Here is a 17608-nt window from a genome sequence, read left to right as displayed (position 1 = left end):
TGGTAAATAGTCACACGCAGCTCTGGAGGGCTGTGGGGCTTGCGGCGTCTTCTGGAGCGCTCTCCTTGGGGAGACTTTACTGCACAGAGCAGCATTTGCAAGACAAATGCTCTTAATTTTGGACTGTCTTAATTATGGAGTTCCCAACTGCTTATATTTCTCTTAGTTAAAGTATACCGCGCAGTTTTGCTGAAAGCCCGGGCCCTGAAGGTGAGGGGTAAGGTGAGGATCTAAGCTTTCACTGTTACAGACAAAGTGGTTCTTCCTCTATGCCTGTGGAACCATGTTTGTAACTGAGATCTGTGTGCTGAAAAGCTGGGCAAAGAGAATTTTGTTGCTGTTTAAAAAGAAAAAATTAGTTTAAGCCATTCTTTTTCTATCTTGGAACCTGCTGACTGCATTTGAAATCTGGGAGGTGGCAAAATAAACTGTAACAGTGGATCTGAAGAGATCTGCCCTGGAAGAAATGAGTGTTGGCAAGGACTGACGGGTTAGTGACCCCAGCGCTTTTGAGATGGCCTCACTGGCAACTGGAAAGGACCAATGAGGGGTTTCCCAGCTGGTAGTGAGCTCAAGGGAGGCAGAGAACTGTCAAGAGAGATGGGTTTGAGGATGAGGCTGAGTTATTTCAGTTGCTGTATTCGATGCTTAAAAGATGCATTCTGGTTAGAAGTTCAGGTGCAATTTTAAGCTGGATGATTTTTTTTTTGGTTTCAGGCCAATGTGCAAATTGAGAAGCAAGGAGCTTCGAGGTTCTCTAGTATCATCATTGCACTGACAGATGGCAAGCTGGATGGTCAGATTCCCTTGTATGCAGAGAAAGAGGTGAGCACGAGCTGGAAATGCACGTCATATTCTGCAAAGTTTGAGTGCTGCCTGTTGAATAAAAAAATGCTTATTCCTCTGTTCTTTTATGGGACAGGCAAGGAAATCCAGAGACCTGGGAGCGAGAGTTTACTGTGTTGGTGTCCAGGATTTTGAACAAGAACAGGTAAGAATAAGAACATTAATACTTTAGCGTACTAGGCAGTACCTGGGTTTTACACAGTTTATGTTTAGTATGGAAATTAATTTTACTTACATTAGGCAGTATAATGTCTTCTCTGGCTCAGGAAACGCACTCAGATGTGGATGCAGACATAAATAGAAAGAGTGGGTGTCGCGCTCACTGCCGAGGAGACCCGTCGGAAATCCCCTTGCTAGCTGGGAGCTGGCAGCAGAGAGGGTGCAGGCAAACCCCTCTCTTTGGGATGGCAGTCGGTCAGGGTGCTGGTTGTGTGAACAGAGGAGCTGTAGACAAGGTTCAAGCAGCATTTAACAGCCTTGGGATAAAGAAAAGAGTGTCGGATCCATGTTCTTCATTGACTGAAAGCTCTTCCAGAGTTGCTGTGTCTCAGTGAATGCTGTAGCTATGTCTGTTCCATCAAAGTGACTTAAATAGAGACGCACACAAAAGGCTCTTCCTGCTGAAGGTGCAGAGGAAGGCTTTTTAGTGGAAGGCAGAACAAACAGGGAAGGTAATTCTGGACAGTTATGAAATGACTGCCAAGATACAGGCCCTTAAAGGCTTCCTCAGCATGATGTTTGCCACCATGGCTACCCACCATTCTGTTAGCTGCAGTCAGCACTATTAAGTCCTCCTGTTTAGAAAACTCATAGTTAGCTGTGAGAGAGCTCTCAGGTTTCCTTCTCTTTGCAGAGCTGATGAGGGTTGCTTTTAGACACCCATTTACATTTAAGGGTGAAAATCAGCGTGATGAATTTAGTTTGCCCGATGATTCATGTTTGCATGTGTTTTCTCTCCAAAGCTGGAAAGAATTGCTGATGTGAAAGAGCAAGTCTTCCCTGTCACTGGAGGATTCCAAGCACTTAAGGGGATAATCAATTCTGTGAGTACCAGGCAATAGGTTTTACATTTCCTCAAGATTACAGCATTCTCCAATCCTGCTTACTTTTCTAGGTAGAACTAATTCCTAAGTCAGTAATTGCAAAAGTTCAAGTTCCCTCATGCTTAAGAGATGCAACTCTGTAAATCAGCATTGCCTGCCCCTCCTGCAGTTATTCATGCTCAGACCTCGTGGAGAGTTTGAAGACTCTCACAAGGAGAGGAGAATTCGTGCAGGAAGCTGGAGGGATGCTCTGAGGAATGGCTGCTGTGGGTTTAGTCTGGAAAAAACGGAGACTGTTTTTGTGGGAGAGTTGAGAAGAACTTGTTAAAATCCTGGGGAATAAGTGCAATTTAGGAATTGTCCAAATCTTCACATACAGAGAAACATTCTAAATACATGACTTTAACCTCTCGTTATCCCAGTGAGTGATAAGACTCAGTTCCATTTGTGAGCATGGCATGACCAGCTCCCATCAGTGAGGTGAGGCCATTCAGCTGATTACTGTGGTTTGCAAGAAGGGATCAAAGCAAGAGAAACGTTTTTTAAACTAAAGGCTGCGTATTTCATGCAAGGTTAACAGTGCTGCTGCTGCGTGTAGGCAGCACAGTGCAAACAGGCTTACTGGCAAAAGTAAAGTCAAAGTCAAAAATGGAATTCTTTTTCTGAGAGAGATCCCGCTATCATCTATTTCCCTTTCCTTTTTTTTAAACAACAAAAGGATACGACTCACATACAGGATATTACACAGTCACAAATTTATCACTTCCCTTGAGCAGTGGTTTTTGTGCATGTCATAATGCAACAACTTCTTTTCCTTCTATTGCTTAAAATAAATGTAATTTCAGAATCTTCCTTGCACATTCTAAAGAGAGATAATCAACCTTTTGATGCATTGACATTTATTCTCCTGAAAAGACAGTGCATCCCACATGGTACTGCTCAAAACCTTTACTGGTAAAAATCTCATTCTATGCCACTTGAAAGACTTAAAGGACTCAGCTATGTTGCTGGTGCAAATGATGCAACCTCGAAGCCACTAGTGCTAGGCTTATTTATGAGAGCTGAAGGTTTAGCCCCAGCTGATTATGTTATGTTTCCAAGGATACTGCTTTTCAAAATGTGTATGTCAAGGGAGAACCAGATCGAGGAGTAAAGACATTGGTGTTCAGTGTTTCCCCTCCAATGAGGGTCACTGACCTGCAGATTGGAGCCTTACGAGGAGTCAGGTCTCTCCACTACTCCTCTTGTCCTTTGAGGAAGCAGCAGGAGTGCAGCAGGAGTACAGTCCCTTGAGGAGTCTGGAATTCAAGCACATGAAGATTAGCACAAGCTGTAGGATGCCCATTCTCAGCCAAGGTGGTTTTGGGCAGTAGCAGTGCCAGCCTGCATCTTTTATACCTCCCAGGGGCTTTCAAGCACCTTCACCTGTGGGCAGTGAGGGAAGCTTTTCTGATAAGATCTGGCAGGTGGTGCTTGCACAAGCCTCAATCCAGCTTCTTCTGGCACTTGTGAAAAACCCGAGTGTAAAAATCCCAGATGTGTGCGTATCACAGCTGTAGAGCAGGACCAGACACACTGAATGGCAGCACTTTGTTTTAAGGTAACAGCTTAGCACTGACAGGAAAAGTTCTACAGCTTAAATGCAAGGTCTGCCCCTGCAGACTAAACTCATGAGTTGGTCCAGGGTTTATTTACAGCCTGCAGCTTCAACAAGCGTGGCATCACTTGGCTTTTACCACAGAGCATGGATCGAAGTATCCACAGCTATGGTTTTTGTTTTGTTTCAGTTGGATTTTTTGTGTGTGAGTTTTGTGGGTTTTTTTTTAATGCATGTGTGGTGGCTAAATTAACATGATTTTTTTGTATGCTGTACTTATAACTCAATTTTCTTTGCAGGGGTTTTGAATAATTTTGACAAATCATTCTCATAACATTATAACATTGATAAGCAGATCAAATGGAACATGAAATATTCACAGTTTTTAGTTACTATTATAAATTCATTTCAGTTTGCAAGTTAGCTAGAGAATACAGACTCAAAGAGATGCTTCTAAAAGGGAGAACTAATTTTAAACCAGATGAAAATGAGATACTCAGGTCACAAATGAGCAGGAGTATCACTCAAAGTGCAGAGTCAAAGGTGCAGTTGTGAAACCCTCCGTGAACATTGCTAAACAATTTTTGTTTAGAAAAATCACAGTTTTCAGAACTGGCAGCGGCACAGCAATTAAAACCCCTGAGCAAAACCACACCCCAGAACTGTTGAGTAGGAATGATGCAGGAGCCTCTTCTACATTGATCTCTCCAGGTGTGAGATTTTTTTGGCTGCTGTCTTGTTATATCTTGTACCCTATTCCAGGAGAGCTGAGCAGTTGAACTGCATTTGTTGGTAAAGTGATGAGCTTTATCATAGAGTGTCTGTTAGTACCTGCTCTTGCAATTGCTTGCAATCTAAGCACCTATTCCAGTTTATTTTCTCTGGACAGATACACGAAATATGTTTAATCGTGCCCAGGGATTAACATGGAAGACAGTCGAGATGAGCATTTACAGTAGCCCAGGCTTAGATGCTGGAGAGCTCGCACTGAGTTTTTGACCTTAAGTTCAGATAAAACTCCAGAGAAGTGGCAAGGGAGTGGGAAGGAACCATCGCACCATGTGTTTCTGCTGAATAACATCAACTACCAATTCCAAAGCCCTGTGCAGAACTCTGAAGAGGGGGCTGCTTTGTGAAGTTTCCCACTCTGCCAGCATTGCTAATACCTAACTTTACGAAGTCGTAACTAAACAGCATTGTCAGGGTGAATAAATCTAAGCAAAACTCTACAGCTTAAAAGCAAACTGCTGAAGGCGAGTTACTGCACTCTCAGAACAGTTACTGATGGGGTTTGGCTGGTAATTACACGGAGTGTGGCCTCGTGAGCGAGCCAGGGCAGTGTGAACTGCAAGGCTTGGGGAGGGCACAGTTCCTGTCACCATGCGGCAGTTCAGTACTAGATAAGAAAATGAAACCCTTAATTAAACACAAGTCCTGCTGATTTATGAGTGAAAGTTGTCTGGTTGTCTCTGCAGGCAGAATTGGACAAGGCTCGTGCCTTTAAAAGTTACATTAAAGGAACTCACTTTAGTAACCTTATTAGAGTGTGTGACAGCTCTAAGTAGACTTAAACACATTTTTATACTAAAGTGACTTGACAGCACTTAATACAGGAAGTTAAAATATATTTTGTACTTAGGAAAGCCCACGAAAACTTACCAGATAAGACTACAAGAACTAATACATGCAGAACTTTAGAGGAAGTAATCAGTTCAAAAAAGGGTCAGCCTAAAGTTCCTTTATCTCTCATTGCTACAATTTCTCAAGGAATCTACCCAGGAAGGATTATATGTTTCTTAAGAACTCTACCTGGGAAGGATAATAAATAGAATTGCTAAGCTCTTTCTGCTTGTTCATTTTGCGGGTGCTCGGGTTTTTTTGTTCATTTTACGTGGGAAACCCGACCTTAAACGTAGTGGACAAAACCAAAATTGATCAAGTCCTGTGAACTGAGAGGTTGGACCACCCAGAACATTGTAAATGCAAGCTAAATTGTATCCAAGTTGGCTGAGCCCTTTCGGGAAAAAATCCTAGGACTTAGCCTAAAGCTGTCAGTTTGTCCAGGAAGAGTTGCAAATTTGGATACTTAAGGATCCACCTCTTGTTGAAGGGGGGACCTGGGGAGAGAAGACCTCAGGATTTGCAGGATGTCAACTCCCAGGCTGGAGTTACTTAGACCCATCAAAGGAGTGCATCTGGGAACAGTGAGGTTGAACCAAGGATTAAACGCACCCAGGGTCCTTTAGAAACTATATTCACCACCTATACAGGGACAGGCTCTGGCTAAAGGGGTCTAAGTAGGGAGTGCTATACAAATACAAATTCTCTGCTCTAAAAGTATAAATTCTCTCTGGTAAAGCGTGGTGGGTAAAGTCTGCTTCTCTTGCAAAGAGCAGTCAGCAAAATCCCTGTGGCATTCAGATCCATTTGGACACCAGCGAAGGGTATCTACCGAATATCCTGGGGGTTTCCATGTCAGCTGGATGGCTCCTGTGTCACTCGCTGTGCATGGCAATGCATTCCTACCTTGGACTTACACGGATTGGTGACAGCCAGCTCAGTGGGGCCCGAAGGGAGCCGCTGCACAAACCGCACATGGCAGCAGCACGCTCAGCCGGTACCTGATGGAGTCACTTCTCATCTGGAGCACGGTGACACTCACTGTCACTGTGCCCCAGTGCTCAGCACAGAGAGGGGCCCACAGGCTGCTGACAGGTCTTGGTGACAAGCAGACCTGTCCCTGTTTGCCTTACTAACACAAAGTCAGCAGGGAGGGAAGCTCGCAACCTGTGTTGGACAGTGAGGTGGTGCTCGAGACGGGACAAAGCCAAAGTCTAGTGAGGGCGAGTCAGCTCTGTTGAGGTGGGCAAAGAGCTCTTTCGTGTGAGGAACAATTTTTGCCTTTAGGTTTGTAAAACTTACCGTGCTGGCTTCCCGAAGATGTGCTCCATCCTCTCTCCGTGAATCTGATGCCTTCTGCTCTAGCTGTGCTGTCAGCAGCACTTCCTCTAACTGACCTGGCTTTGGCACTGGGGGATGGGGAATTATTGAACTCACACGAGTCCAGCAGCATCTCCCATGGGTACCTGCTGTAAGGTAGCAGAGTTCATATTTATGGAGAGCAGGAAACTTACCCACTGCCACAGGTGGTGCTCCAGCTTTGGACAGTGGAGAACGCTGTTTCCATGTCCCTGACGTGGGAGCAAACCAAGCTCTGCTCTCTGAACCACTCGTGTCTCAGGGGCCAGGTTGCGCCTTGGTACCGAGCAGTAATCAGGGACTCCATGATTTTCAAGCAGTCCCTACTTCTGCCCAGCCTGCCCAGATCCCTTGAGCTGAGCTGCCTCGTACACTGCCTTGGTCACAGTGTGCTGAGGCTGCTCCCCATTTCCTTAACTGCTGCCCCTCCGCTGTGAATGAGGGGTCAGCCAGCTGACTGCACACGGTAAAGATTTTTCAAGGCCAAAATCAGCTTAAACGGTTCATTATCAATTATACATCAACTTAATTGGATCATTTCCTGTAGGAAGAAAATATGCTCAGTTTATGCACTGGGAATCCAGGAAGCAAACTATTAGACATTTAAGGAGGGGGGGAGAAGAAATGCAGCAAGTTATCATTAAAAGAATTATTCTGATTAAATCAGTCATCTTCTTTAATCCCCTTGGACGGTCTAATCTTCAAGCTGCGCTGGGTGCAAGGTTCAGAACTAACACTGCGCTATGTTTTCCATGTGATTGAGACCGAGGAGATAGTTTTGGGAATTACTGCATGTAGTTGTTAAAAGGAATCAATGGCCTGGAATAGAATGCTTTCTGCTCTACCCTTCACTGCTGTGCAGCCCTTAATTTGACATTCTCTGACATATTACAAACCATATAATGTTCTCCTGGAACACAGTGAGCTTGATAAGCCAGCACCGGCACTGACACAGCTCCGGTTAGTGTGAGCGTGCCTGTGCCCTGTGATTGGGATGGGACTTGTCAGCCATCCCTGCACGCCTGGCAGCTCCGTTACGTAAGGGATGCTGCACAACTTGCTCCAAAGGAAGCAGTCACAGGTCCAAATGAAATCCAGTGTTTCTGTAGTGGTAAGTTTCTTGGAGCCAGATTTTTCTAACTAATGGGAAAAAAATAAATAGGCCGAACAACTTTTTTCCTGTTATGGAAAGTAACAGTTTTTCTTGATCCTTAGTTACATTACTTGGTAAGTAATGGGTTTAGGGTTGTTTTTAGTAATTTGGGGGTAAAGGTTCCATTGCTGTTAAAATCCGCATCTCATGACCCACAGTTTTGTCATCTCCATTTGCTTTCCTCAGCGACTGCCAATGAGGTACTACTCAGCCTTGGTGTAATTAGAATATTCTCACTAACCTAACACCGTGCCAGGCTTCTCTCGGGTGGTGATTTTATGCAAGACCATATGTCTCCGGGATTTTTGTCTCTTAGATAGGGGACAGGGTAGCAGCCTTCCCCTTCCCCTTGCTCTTTGTCCACGGCGCTGCCGAGCAGCGTCAGGGAGCAGGCCAGGCTTGGCAGCGAAGTGCAGTTAGCACAGATGTTTGGCAACAGAGGGAGGTAAGGCCTGTTAGATATTAACCTCTGCAGTTCCTGCTCTTTGTTGGAGAGAAGCACCAAAATGGTGCTTTTTCCAAGAAAAGCACGTGTTTCTTTCCACGTTACCCTGAATCGATTGTCTTCGGTCTGGTGTGAGGTGGTCCTGCTGCCTCGTGGCTTTCTGCACAGATCAGCACTGCAGAAGTAAATATAGGGTTTGCTTGAACACAGCAGAGACACGTGGTGTGGAACCAACACTAGAAAGAATGGAAGGCTTCACTTTGGAAACAAGCAATTAATTTCAGGGAGTTCAAGCATTATTGCTATATGGAGGAGCTGGCCTGTCCAGAGCCTAAGGTGGCCTGTGACTCAGAGATCCTATTCATGATTAAGGTTACTTGAGTGTAATCACTGACATCAAAGGCTCTACTTGTATTCATTTCCTCTAGTATCTTTATCTTTAAAGCCTAACAGTATTAGGGGCACAAGTCCCAATCAGGTAAAAAAACCAACAGCTCATGAATGAACGAAACCTGTAACCATGCCAGCCTACGTACACCTTAAATTCTCGGTCACCCTGATTTCACACGTGTACACTTTACATGCCATGAAGGTCACTGAATTCAGCATGAAAAATCCTGCTCTATGGACAGTTAGCATTTCATTCTCTGCAACAAAACCAGCAAGGAAGTCCATCACACCAATTAAACACCTTCTGCTTTTCTTTAATTTCCTTTTTACTGCCTCAGCAATAGTGGAAAAAAACGTTTCAAGTTAGAGGGGAAGAAAAGGAAGCAAGCTGCCAGTAGTACTTCCCAGTGACTCATAGAAAAACAAACCCGCATTAAAACATGAGGTGAGCCCAGTCCTGATTCAGCCAATCAGAAGGAACAAAGCAGATTAGCTTTAGGAACTAAACTGAGCCCCTGGGTGAGCTTGGCTGGACACGGCTAACTCAGCACCAGCACAACGCTGCCTTCATCACCCATCCCTCTGAGGAGCTCCACGTGGAGCTGGCATGAGCCTCAAAAAGGCATTAACTCACCAGGGACAGGCCTCACTGGACAGCAGTGTTCCACAGGCTGGGACAGCTTCCTGCAGCACTGACCAGGGTTCCTAAGGCTCCACCTGCACACACTACTCTGCCTGTGCACGCAGGAGCCCTGTTCCTGCCTGCCACTTAAGTGGCCGCCCCTGTGCCCGGTGGCATTCCTGACCAGCCAAAAGTGCAGCCAATTCCTCATCAGAAGAGAGTCCACAGAATTGGAGTGTCACAGCTGGCAGTCAGGGAGGCTTTGCCTATGTGCACAGATCCAGCTGAGACATAGAATACTCCAGGTGGATTTAAACACTCTTATGTTATCAGGGCCCTTCACTTCCTGCCCCCTGCTTGCAGTACATTTATCGCACTGCATATCCATGTTTAGCAGTGACAAGTTCTTAGTCATGTTTACCACTCTATCTTGAGATATATATCCTGATAAGAGGTGCAGCTCTTGGTGAGGCCTGTTTTGTGGTCACCTGAAAGAGGAGTTTGGCACAGCACATTCAGAAAGCACATCCTCGTGGCATGTTACACACTCAACACTGGTCCTCCAGTTTTACTCAGGTTCTCAATTTACCACAGTTTCTAGCTATGCTTTCCTTGGGGTTATAGTTTTCCTCACTAACTGTTCTGTTTGTAGCATCCCCAGGGAAAATTAAGGACCCCGCATTTGGAAAGGAGAGAGGAAAGAAAGGGAGGTTGGAATCTCCACAGGAAAGCCGCTGCCTGGAGTTGGCTGTGAGGCTGCCATGTAAGGGTCTCTCAGGGCTGTGCTGCCATCTCTGACTTGTGCCCACACACTTTGGCTGGCAGCACGTCCAAGAGCAGCACTCGAGGCACAGGCTCCGTGCACCAAGCAGGAGATACAACTGCTGGAATATCATCTTTGCACACGCACTCTGGTTGGTTATGTTGTGCTGTCAGCAGGTTTTGCCGGAGCCTTGCCATACACAAGTAGAGCAAATAAGATTATTTTTTAAAAGTGAACATTTTTTCTTCTTGAAAACTTGGTTCTGCAAATAGCAAGTCGGATGCATTTGTTTCATTGCAGGACATACACTTCTGTCAGGGAACCATGCTGCTTCCCCCTGGAAATCACAGCAGTCTGATTTGGGATCAGCTTCCAGAGAGCACTAATGTAAACAGCGGTGTGCATGTTTGGATGAAACTGTAGGGAGTAAAAGCCACTGGTGACTGTGGAAGTTCTTAGCTATTCAGAATCATTAGCGTGCTAAGCCTGACCAAAATGTGTCAGAAGCTGTCCCCCTCCAGCAGTTCCTGGTTTTCCTGACCTCTGTCCCAGGAACTAAACACCTTACACAGCTGTAGAACATTTTCTAGACTTAAAATCATTATGGTGGTTCAGTAAAGAATGCAGCTGTACTGATGACCCGCCCCAAAGCCTGAACCCGCTGTAGTGTACAGTGCTGGGCAGGAGCAGATGCCGTGCAAGTTACGATTTATGGTGCTGCCTGCTACCAAAAACTTTTGAACTGCATATGGGGCTAAGCAAAACCGAGTGGTTCTGTGAGATAAATTGACACTTGACTTGTTTTGTTAATTGTCACCAGACAGTTGGGCTGCTCACAGCTCGTCACTAGTGCATTGTTCTCTCAATTTCTTGGAACATGACCTCCCTTAGGGTGCTGAAAGTTGTTGTTTTAGCCTGCGTGTAACACTGTGCGGCCCGGTACAGCTCTGTTCCACAGTATGTTCCGAGGGTGTGGCAGGCTAAATACTCAGAAAGTTGCTGCTTCGCTGTTAAAGTGCCGAGAACTTGTAAGAGGCAGCAGCAAAGATGAAAAGTGAGTCAGAGCACAGCCAGGTTAAAGAGGTCCTGGCAGGTCCAGAAGGCACATTGGCCATGTGAAGAAATGCTGGCATAAAGCAAGGGCAAGATCTCTGACAAGGCGAGATCGATAAACAGAGGTGGAGTTTGCAAGGGCCACGAGCCCTGGGGAGCCTGATGTCAGCCTGTTACTTGGCTGCCTTTCTGCAGCGTGTTGCAGGGACACCTGCCCTTTCTGTGCTACTGGCACGATTTGGGTGGGTGGGGTGTTTCTGCAGCTTAGAGCTGACAAAACTGGAGCCTGTGGTCGGTTTGGACACTTGTGGGTCAGAAATGGATGGCGTTTCTGTGAAACAGCTCTTCTGGGAGGAAATGCGTTAGTAATGACAAAAATGGGAACCCGCTGCATCAGAAGGTGGACTGAGAACTTTGTGTGAGCCTTTGGGAACCTTCTAGTGGGAAGTGCATAGAAATCCACGAGGGTGGAAAGGGATTTTAAGTACTCATCCACAATCAGGTTGGTCAAGAAAAAAATGCACTAGTGAAAAGTGGTGCCAAACAGAAAAGCTGATAAAGCTTCCGATAAGTGAATGAATGTACTTGATAAAAGAACTTCCTACAACTGTTTTGAGAGGATTTACATATGCTTGCCTGTAAGCCACTGAAAGAGCCTGAGATGGAGACAAGTGACAGACAGTGGGACTTATAGAGAAAATGCCCCCATTTCACTGGTTTGGAGCCCAGCAGCTCTGCTTGAATAGCCACAGTGCTCACAGAGGGAGCTGGGCAGCGTGTGCCAGCGAGTTTGCTTCAAGCCCCCACGGGTATCTGGGCTGCCTCTACTCTGGTAACTGCTGCTCTCAGAAGTGTTCTGAAGTGATTGACTTGCTTTACTGAGAGCTGCTGTAGAGACTGTGCGGTGTCCATTCACTAGGTAGCCATAAGAAGGGATTTTGCTGGGAGGCTGCTCTGCCTCGAGCCAGCCCTGTGAAGCAGTGCCGGGTGGCAGAGTTAGCGTGGAGCATGAGCTGTGTTCCTGGGGTCCTAGAAAGCACCGGAACATTTTTCAAATCTTAGATGTTTGGTGGCTGCTGCAATGTAACAAGTTTGGTGGCAGCAATGTAGCAAGTCCTGTACACGGAGCAGCTGTGGAGTAATTTCCTCAGGGGTCTGTTGTGGTGGTGTTGAACAAGAGGATGTTTGGGGCCTGGATTTCATGTCTCTTAAGTCCAAGAGGCTGACTGCCTTCAAGAGCAGGACTCCACTGCCTTCTCTTGTTCCAGCAGCCACACAGTTCCTAAGGAGCTCACAGCTGTGGTCTCTTTACTTTGATTAGGCTCTGGTTCCAGCTGAACCAGTCCCGCACTGCACAGTTCTGCTTCAGAAGGAGAAGAACACCCTTGTAGTTTCTCCACAGGTCTCCATTTCTGAAGCTGCAGGACAACAGGACTGACAGGTTTCTGTTCTATTTTGCACTTGGGTTTGTGGGGAATTGGTTCTCTCTGTGCCAGCCAGCACTGAGTGGGAAAGGGGGGGAACGGTAGAAAAGCCTTTGCGAGCCTGGGAGCAGAGTCCTATATTTGGTGTGAAGCTCTTGGAATCAAGTGGATGACATAAATTCTCTCAATCTCTCATTGCATGCTGTTAAACTAAGGCAATTCATAGTCTTATTTGAATTTATGTCAGCAGAGTGCTTGACTATCCTACCCAAGGATGGCCTTATATAGTGATGATTTCAACTTCTCTTGTGAGCAGTAGGTTTCTTGGATTATAATGAACTGGGAAAGGGGAAGCGTTGTATGGATTTCTGTGGAGTTCATTTTGACCTTGCTGACTTTGCAGCCCAGGTTTCCACAGCAGGGTAGTTTAAAGTTAGTTTTAAATTATAAAGGGCAGGGGGATGAAGGCATATTAAATAACGCACATGGGTAAGATGCCTTCACATCAGTTGCCCCCAAGAGAAATGAACTGTGTATTGGAGTGCCCTGTGCTGTCTGGGAAGGAATAGCTTGCATGGAAAGGGAAGAAAGATGAAAGCAGATACAGAAGAGTGAGCAAGAATAAAGCAAGGCCTCAAGTTTCTGTACCTTCTTTTAGGATGTGCAAATATGTGCTTTTTCTCCACACGTGAAAGCACAAGCAGTGATTACTGCCTTGGAAAATATTTTCAGTTGTCTGTTGTGGCAGCAGAGTCCCTGTGAGCCAAACCATGCACATGGCTGGTGCTTGCTACAGCTTGTGGGTTGGACCCTGCAAAGAGTGTTCTGATTTTTATGTGACTGCTGCAAAATGCAGTTCTGAACAGTGTTTCAGTGTTGTTTAGAGGGGATATTGAAGAGAATCCAGACCATAAAGGGTTAAACAAAGAGCTCTCTATATGCTTCTGATTGGTTCCACCTGATTCCAATTAATCCTTTACAAGGTTTGATTTCTGCTTTTTAAGCTGACTTGATTGTTGAAGGGAGGGGTTTATGGCAACAAGGCAGATTTCTGTACCATTATCCTTCTGTTTCTTTAAAGTGTGGACTATCAAAAAGCTTTTTGAGGGGTGGAAAAGAACCTGCTAAACTTAGAAACCCAAATTTTAGTAGTTCCACAGTTGTTTTTTTTTTTCCTCCTAATTTAAGCTTTGTTTGGGGCAAAATGGCAGTTTCAGACCACCCCCTTTGCAAAGAGGCTGAGGGTCTCTGAACAGTACAGCATGCTTAAGCTAAGCAGAGAACAGCAGTAATAAAAATTATGAAAAATTACTGTCAAAGCAGTTATTTCTAAGAACAGTTTTCAGTATTTTCCTGCTTTAGTCAAGAGTGGCACATCTACATGTGTAAAAACGGATTCCATGCAGGAAATCAGTGTATCCTGAACCCTATAGTGAAAATTCCTTTTGTTCATGATTTTTGATCATTTCATCTAGGCCACATTTCATCTCATTTGGATTTGTTATGTCTGCCCCTCCCAGTTTATGCTTAAATCCAAAGGGAGTTAAGCATGTCCAAATAGGTTCTTTCCTGATTTGCATTGCATTTTGAAGCAAAGTGTTAGACAATTCACCCTAGGCTGCAGCACATTAGAGAACTACTGCTTTGCAAGGGAAGTCAGATCCTGTCCCACATTGTCTTCCCCTCTCCCTGACCCCCAATTCATAACATGGACCCTTCATCAGACACTGGGCAAATGGGGCCAGGACAGGGGTTCAGAAGGTTCTCCCTGTCTATATAATGCGGCTCTAAAAAACCACAATTACTGTATTCAATGCCAGCTGCTGGATCTGTGCTTCACATAAGGCTTGTCTCTAGTCTCAGCTTCACTTGGGCTGTTCATCTGACTCTTCAGGGAAAAAAATAGAACATGCTGTTACAGCAAAGGACTAAAATGCTGTATTCTTGCTGTATTTTATTTTGCACAAAATATTGCCCAACCGCCAAATAAACCACGGGAAACTTCTCTCCACACTGCAATAGGAATCAAAAAGCCAAAGCCCTTTTTTGGAAGCAAGGCGAGATCCTCAGCTCGTACAAACTGCTTGGCTTGCACTGAACTGCAGTTCAACATTCTTTCCTAAGATTTCTGGTGCTGTGTCTCATTCAAATGTGTGTGCCTGCAAGGTCTCTATTTTCCTTAAATACTACTTAATACAAATGGGTTTTAAATCACTAAAAATATAATTTGTGCACCACAGTCTGTGGGGAGAGAGGAACTGTGGGAAGTGTTCAGTGAGGGAGGCTATTCTCTTTCTTGGAGCTTGGCATGCTTTTTGTCAGAGCAGCAACTACATTGTTTCTGCTGGGCCTGGATGTGTAGCAATAGAAATCACTAGCGAAAACTGTAGACAGAGTAAAAAGAGTTGTACCTATGAGAAGGCAGAAAGAGTTAAGAGTAAGCCAAGAGGGACATTGCCAGGCAGTCAGGGCAGCTCAGCAGAAGACACAGCTCCAGCAAAGAGAGGTAGAGAGGGGACAGTAACAGGACTTTCTGCTGTGCACGTGGTTACAGGGACCTGAATTGATTCCGTGGAGTATTTCTGAACACCCGCTAGAAATAGCACTTGTGACAGGGCAAGCCAGAGTGAGCCATCCCTGCGTGACGGCGGGCAGCGCAATCGGGAACCCCGCGCGTCCCTGCACTGCTTTATGGAGGGCAGGGGGCCAGCACTCAGAATAACGTGCACTTGGCCTCACCCACAGATGGTGAGAACACTGCTTTTGACTGGATTAGGTTTTGGATCAGGCTCCTTGTGACTAATTTTTGGCTTAAACGTTAGGATTGGGGTTCATGGAAAATAAGGTTAGGGATGTGGACATCATTATGTTTTGAAGGCTATCCCAGGCATAACAAACTTATCCAAGCCTTAGGAACAATTAGACTTGACTCTGCAGGCCTGCAGGAGCTGTGCGTGCTCCAGGCAATGTCTTACAAAGTCTTAGCAAATCAAACCTGTAGCTGCGTATGTCTGTCTTCTAGGGACAAGCAATTGTTTTAAAGTAATATTGCTCACTGAAATAGCACTCTGAAACCTATTTATGACTAGTTTCCTCCTTTGCAATAGGTTTTGAAACAGTCATGCACTGAGATCTTATATTTGGAGCCATCCAGTGTCTGTGTGGGAGGTAAGTCTTTATAATTTTAAAAGAATATTCAATGATTATAATACTGTGATTTCCCTGTTTTACCCAAAGGAAAACTGCACGTGTCTAGAGTAAAACATCTCTAACTTAAAAAAAATCCTCAAGGAGTTCAAGAAAGATATATGCTTCTCTGTTGACTCCTTCTTAGAGGGGGTGTCTGCCATGGCCTGATTCCACAGCTTGGGTGAATCACATCGAAGTTGGAAAGCATTTACCAGTCCCTCTCCTATGATTCCTGCTCTGCACTTGCCCCATATCTTCCCCAAAATCTGTGGAACATAAGCAGTAAAGCATGTGACTGCATTTTTGGGCAGCAAAATACATTTATGAAGTATAAGAGTCGCAGACAATTTTAGGGGTTGTCTTCTTTCTGGGCTTCACAATCCACTCATAGTTGGAGACCAGTCAAAATAAGGTAGTTGCAAAATCTTACTTGGATATTTCTGTGAAAACATAGATCGTCTGGGTGAAGTCAGTGGCCCTGGTAAACTAACTGTTTGCACTCCTCCTCTGCACAGCTCACAGATATAGTGTGGCCCTTAGGCAATTTCCAGAGGAATAGTACACTAAGGAGAAAGATTTTCTTCATGAGGCACTTCAAATGCGCCTCATCCAGGTTTGGGGAGTGTTCTCATTCTGAGTCTCAGATTTCTCATTCACTGAGAAATGGTTTGTTACTGTGCAACTGAGCCCCAGATTCTGTTGTTAGGCAGAATTCACTTGCAGTTTCATAGGGCTGCCTCAGTGATAAAGATTTGGGAACAAATCTTGATTTTCCCTAGTGTGACCTAAGGAGAATTCAGTACAAGGGTTCCAGTAAAAAGGAGATCTCAGTAAGCTGGAAACATTGCTATGTTGTGCTTCCTTTATTGTAGACTAAACTGAAATTGTCCTGGTGTAACTTAGTGAAGTTGGGTGATTTTGGGTGTTTGCTTTTCTCTCCAGAGGAGTTTCAAGTTGTTCTTAGAGGAAGCGGCTTAACCCTTGGTGGGAGAACTGACAGCGTGACTTGTACCTATCAAGTGAATGGGACTACAATCCGTAAGTATTGATGTTAGGAATCATCTGCATAAGAACTTATGCAGGGATTGAGTTTGCTTCTCATGGCCTCAGTTGATTAAAATTCCAAGAGAAATATATCGAAGAAGAGGAGAACAGCAAAGCGCTGAGGATTAGTAATAGGAGGGAAGTTACTTCACACTTAGCTCAGGGGTTTGATTTTGGTACCAGGAGCCATTAGCTGTGCGCCATGAATGGTGTTGGCAGCCCAGCTGGCTGTGGGCATTACGTGGTGAGAACTGTTGGCTCCTGATGATCAGGGAGACAGATGTTTGCTGATGAACAAACCCATGGCCACAGTGTACTGACCGAGGGCCCTTTCTGCAAGACCACCCAGACCACAACATGTCAGTGCAATTCCCAAAGGCACTTACCTTGTTGTCTTGGAAGGTCTCTGCCCGTTCTGGTTGGCGTCCCAGGTGTGGAGCCACTATGCTGTGGGTTTCAGGGATGCGTGACACGGAGTCAGCTCTCTTTCTGCAACAGCACAGAACAAGGCCAGGTCAGAACAGTAGGTGTATTTTGTCCCTGTGTTTCACCATCGTTCATCAGCTCAGTGTGCCCAGCAGCACTCTCTTCCAGTGGTGGGACTCACTGCAGCCACATCCCAAAGCAATTCTGTTTCAGACAGTGACCGTGGTACCTTTTACAGGCACTTTCCTGTAAGCTTTTATCTGACTTTGGTTTTTATATCCAGAAACTCAAGGAGATGGCTAGGATAAGTACATCCAACTTCTAGCTCTAAGCAGCATCCCTTAGAGGCCAGCCAGATTGGAAAGCAACCAAAACTGAACTTGTAGAAAAAGTCCAACTGATTTTTTCCTTGCCTACAGTCTGATTTCTCTATTAGCCTGTCTTAAATTCCTACCCAATTGAACTTGTGTTTCCAGTGCATTTTTGTCTTTACCCTGGATATCATATATACTGGAATGGGCTGCCAATCCCTCCTGCCTGTTAAATATCTACAATCATTTGGCAGAATAACAGGATAGCCCAGTATTCTGGGTGCAGGCAGCCTGTGCAAGTCAGTTCTGCTTGTACAAATTTC

General features: G+C 45.2%; 1 protein-coding gene across 7 annotated transcripts in view; it reads left to right on the top strand.

The window, feature by feature from the left end:
* The window catches only part of ANTXR2 (ANTXR cell adhesion molecule 2), an 82926-nt gene that overhangs the window by 9275 nt on the left and 56043 nt on the right, over nt 1-17608 (top strand). For all 7 annotated transcript variants that reach the window (XM_027711848.2, XM_027711847.2, XM_027711846.2 and 4 more), the window contains exons 5-9: nt 718-825; nt 923-991; nt 1809-1889; nt 15423-15483; nt 16447-16542. In XM_027711848.2, the coding sequence (XP_027567649.2) occupies nt 718-825; nt 923-991; nt 1809-1889; nt 15423-15483; nt 16447-16542 (415 nt within the window). The remainder of the gene's footprint in view (nt 1-717; nt 826-922; nt 992-1808; nt 1890-15422; nt 15484-16446; nt 16543-17608) is intronic.

This window comes from Pipra filicauda, unplaced genomic scaffold (genome assembly GCF_003945595.2).
Source record: "Pipra filicauda isolate LSUMZ 115617 unplaced genomic scaffold, ASM394559v2 scaffold451_size532456_pilon, whole genome shotgun sequence".
NCBI lineage: Eukaryota > Metazoa > Chordata > Aves > Passeriformes > Pipridae > Pipra > Pipra filicauda.
The sequence above is the reverse complement of the archived record's forward strand: the minus strand, read 5'-3'. Positions and strand labels throughout refer to the sequence as shown.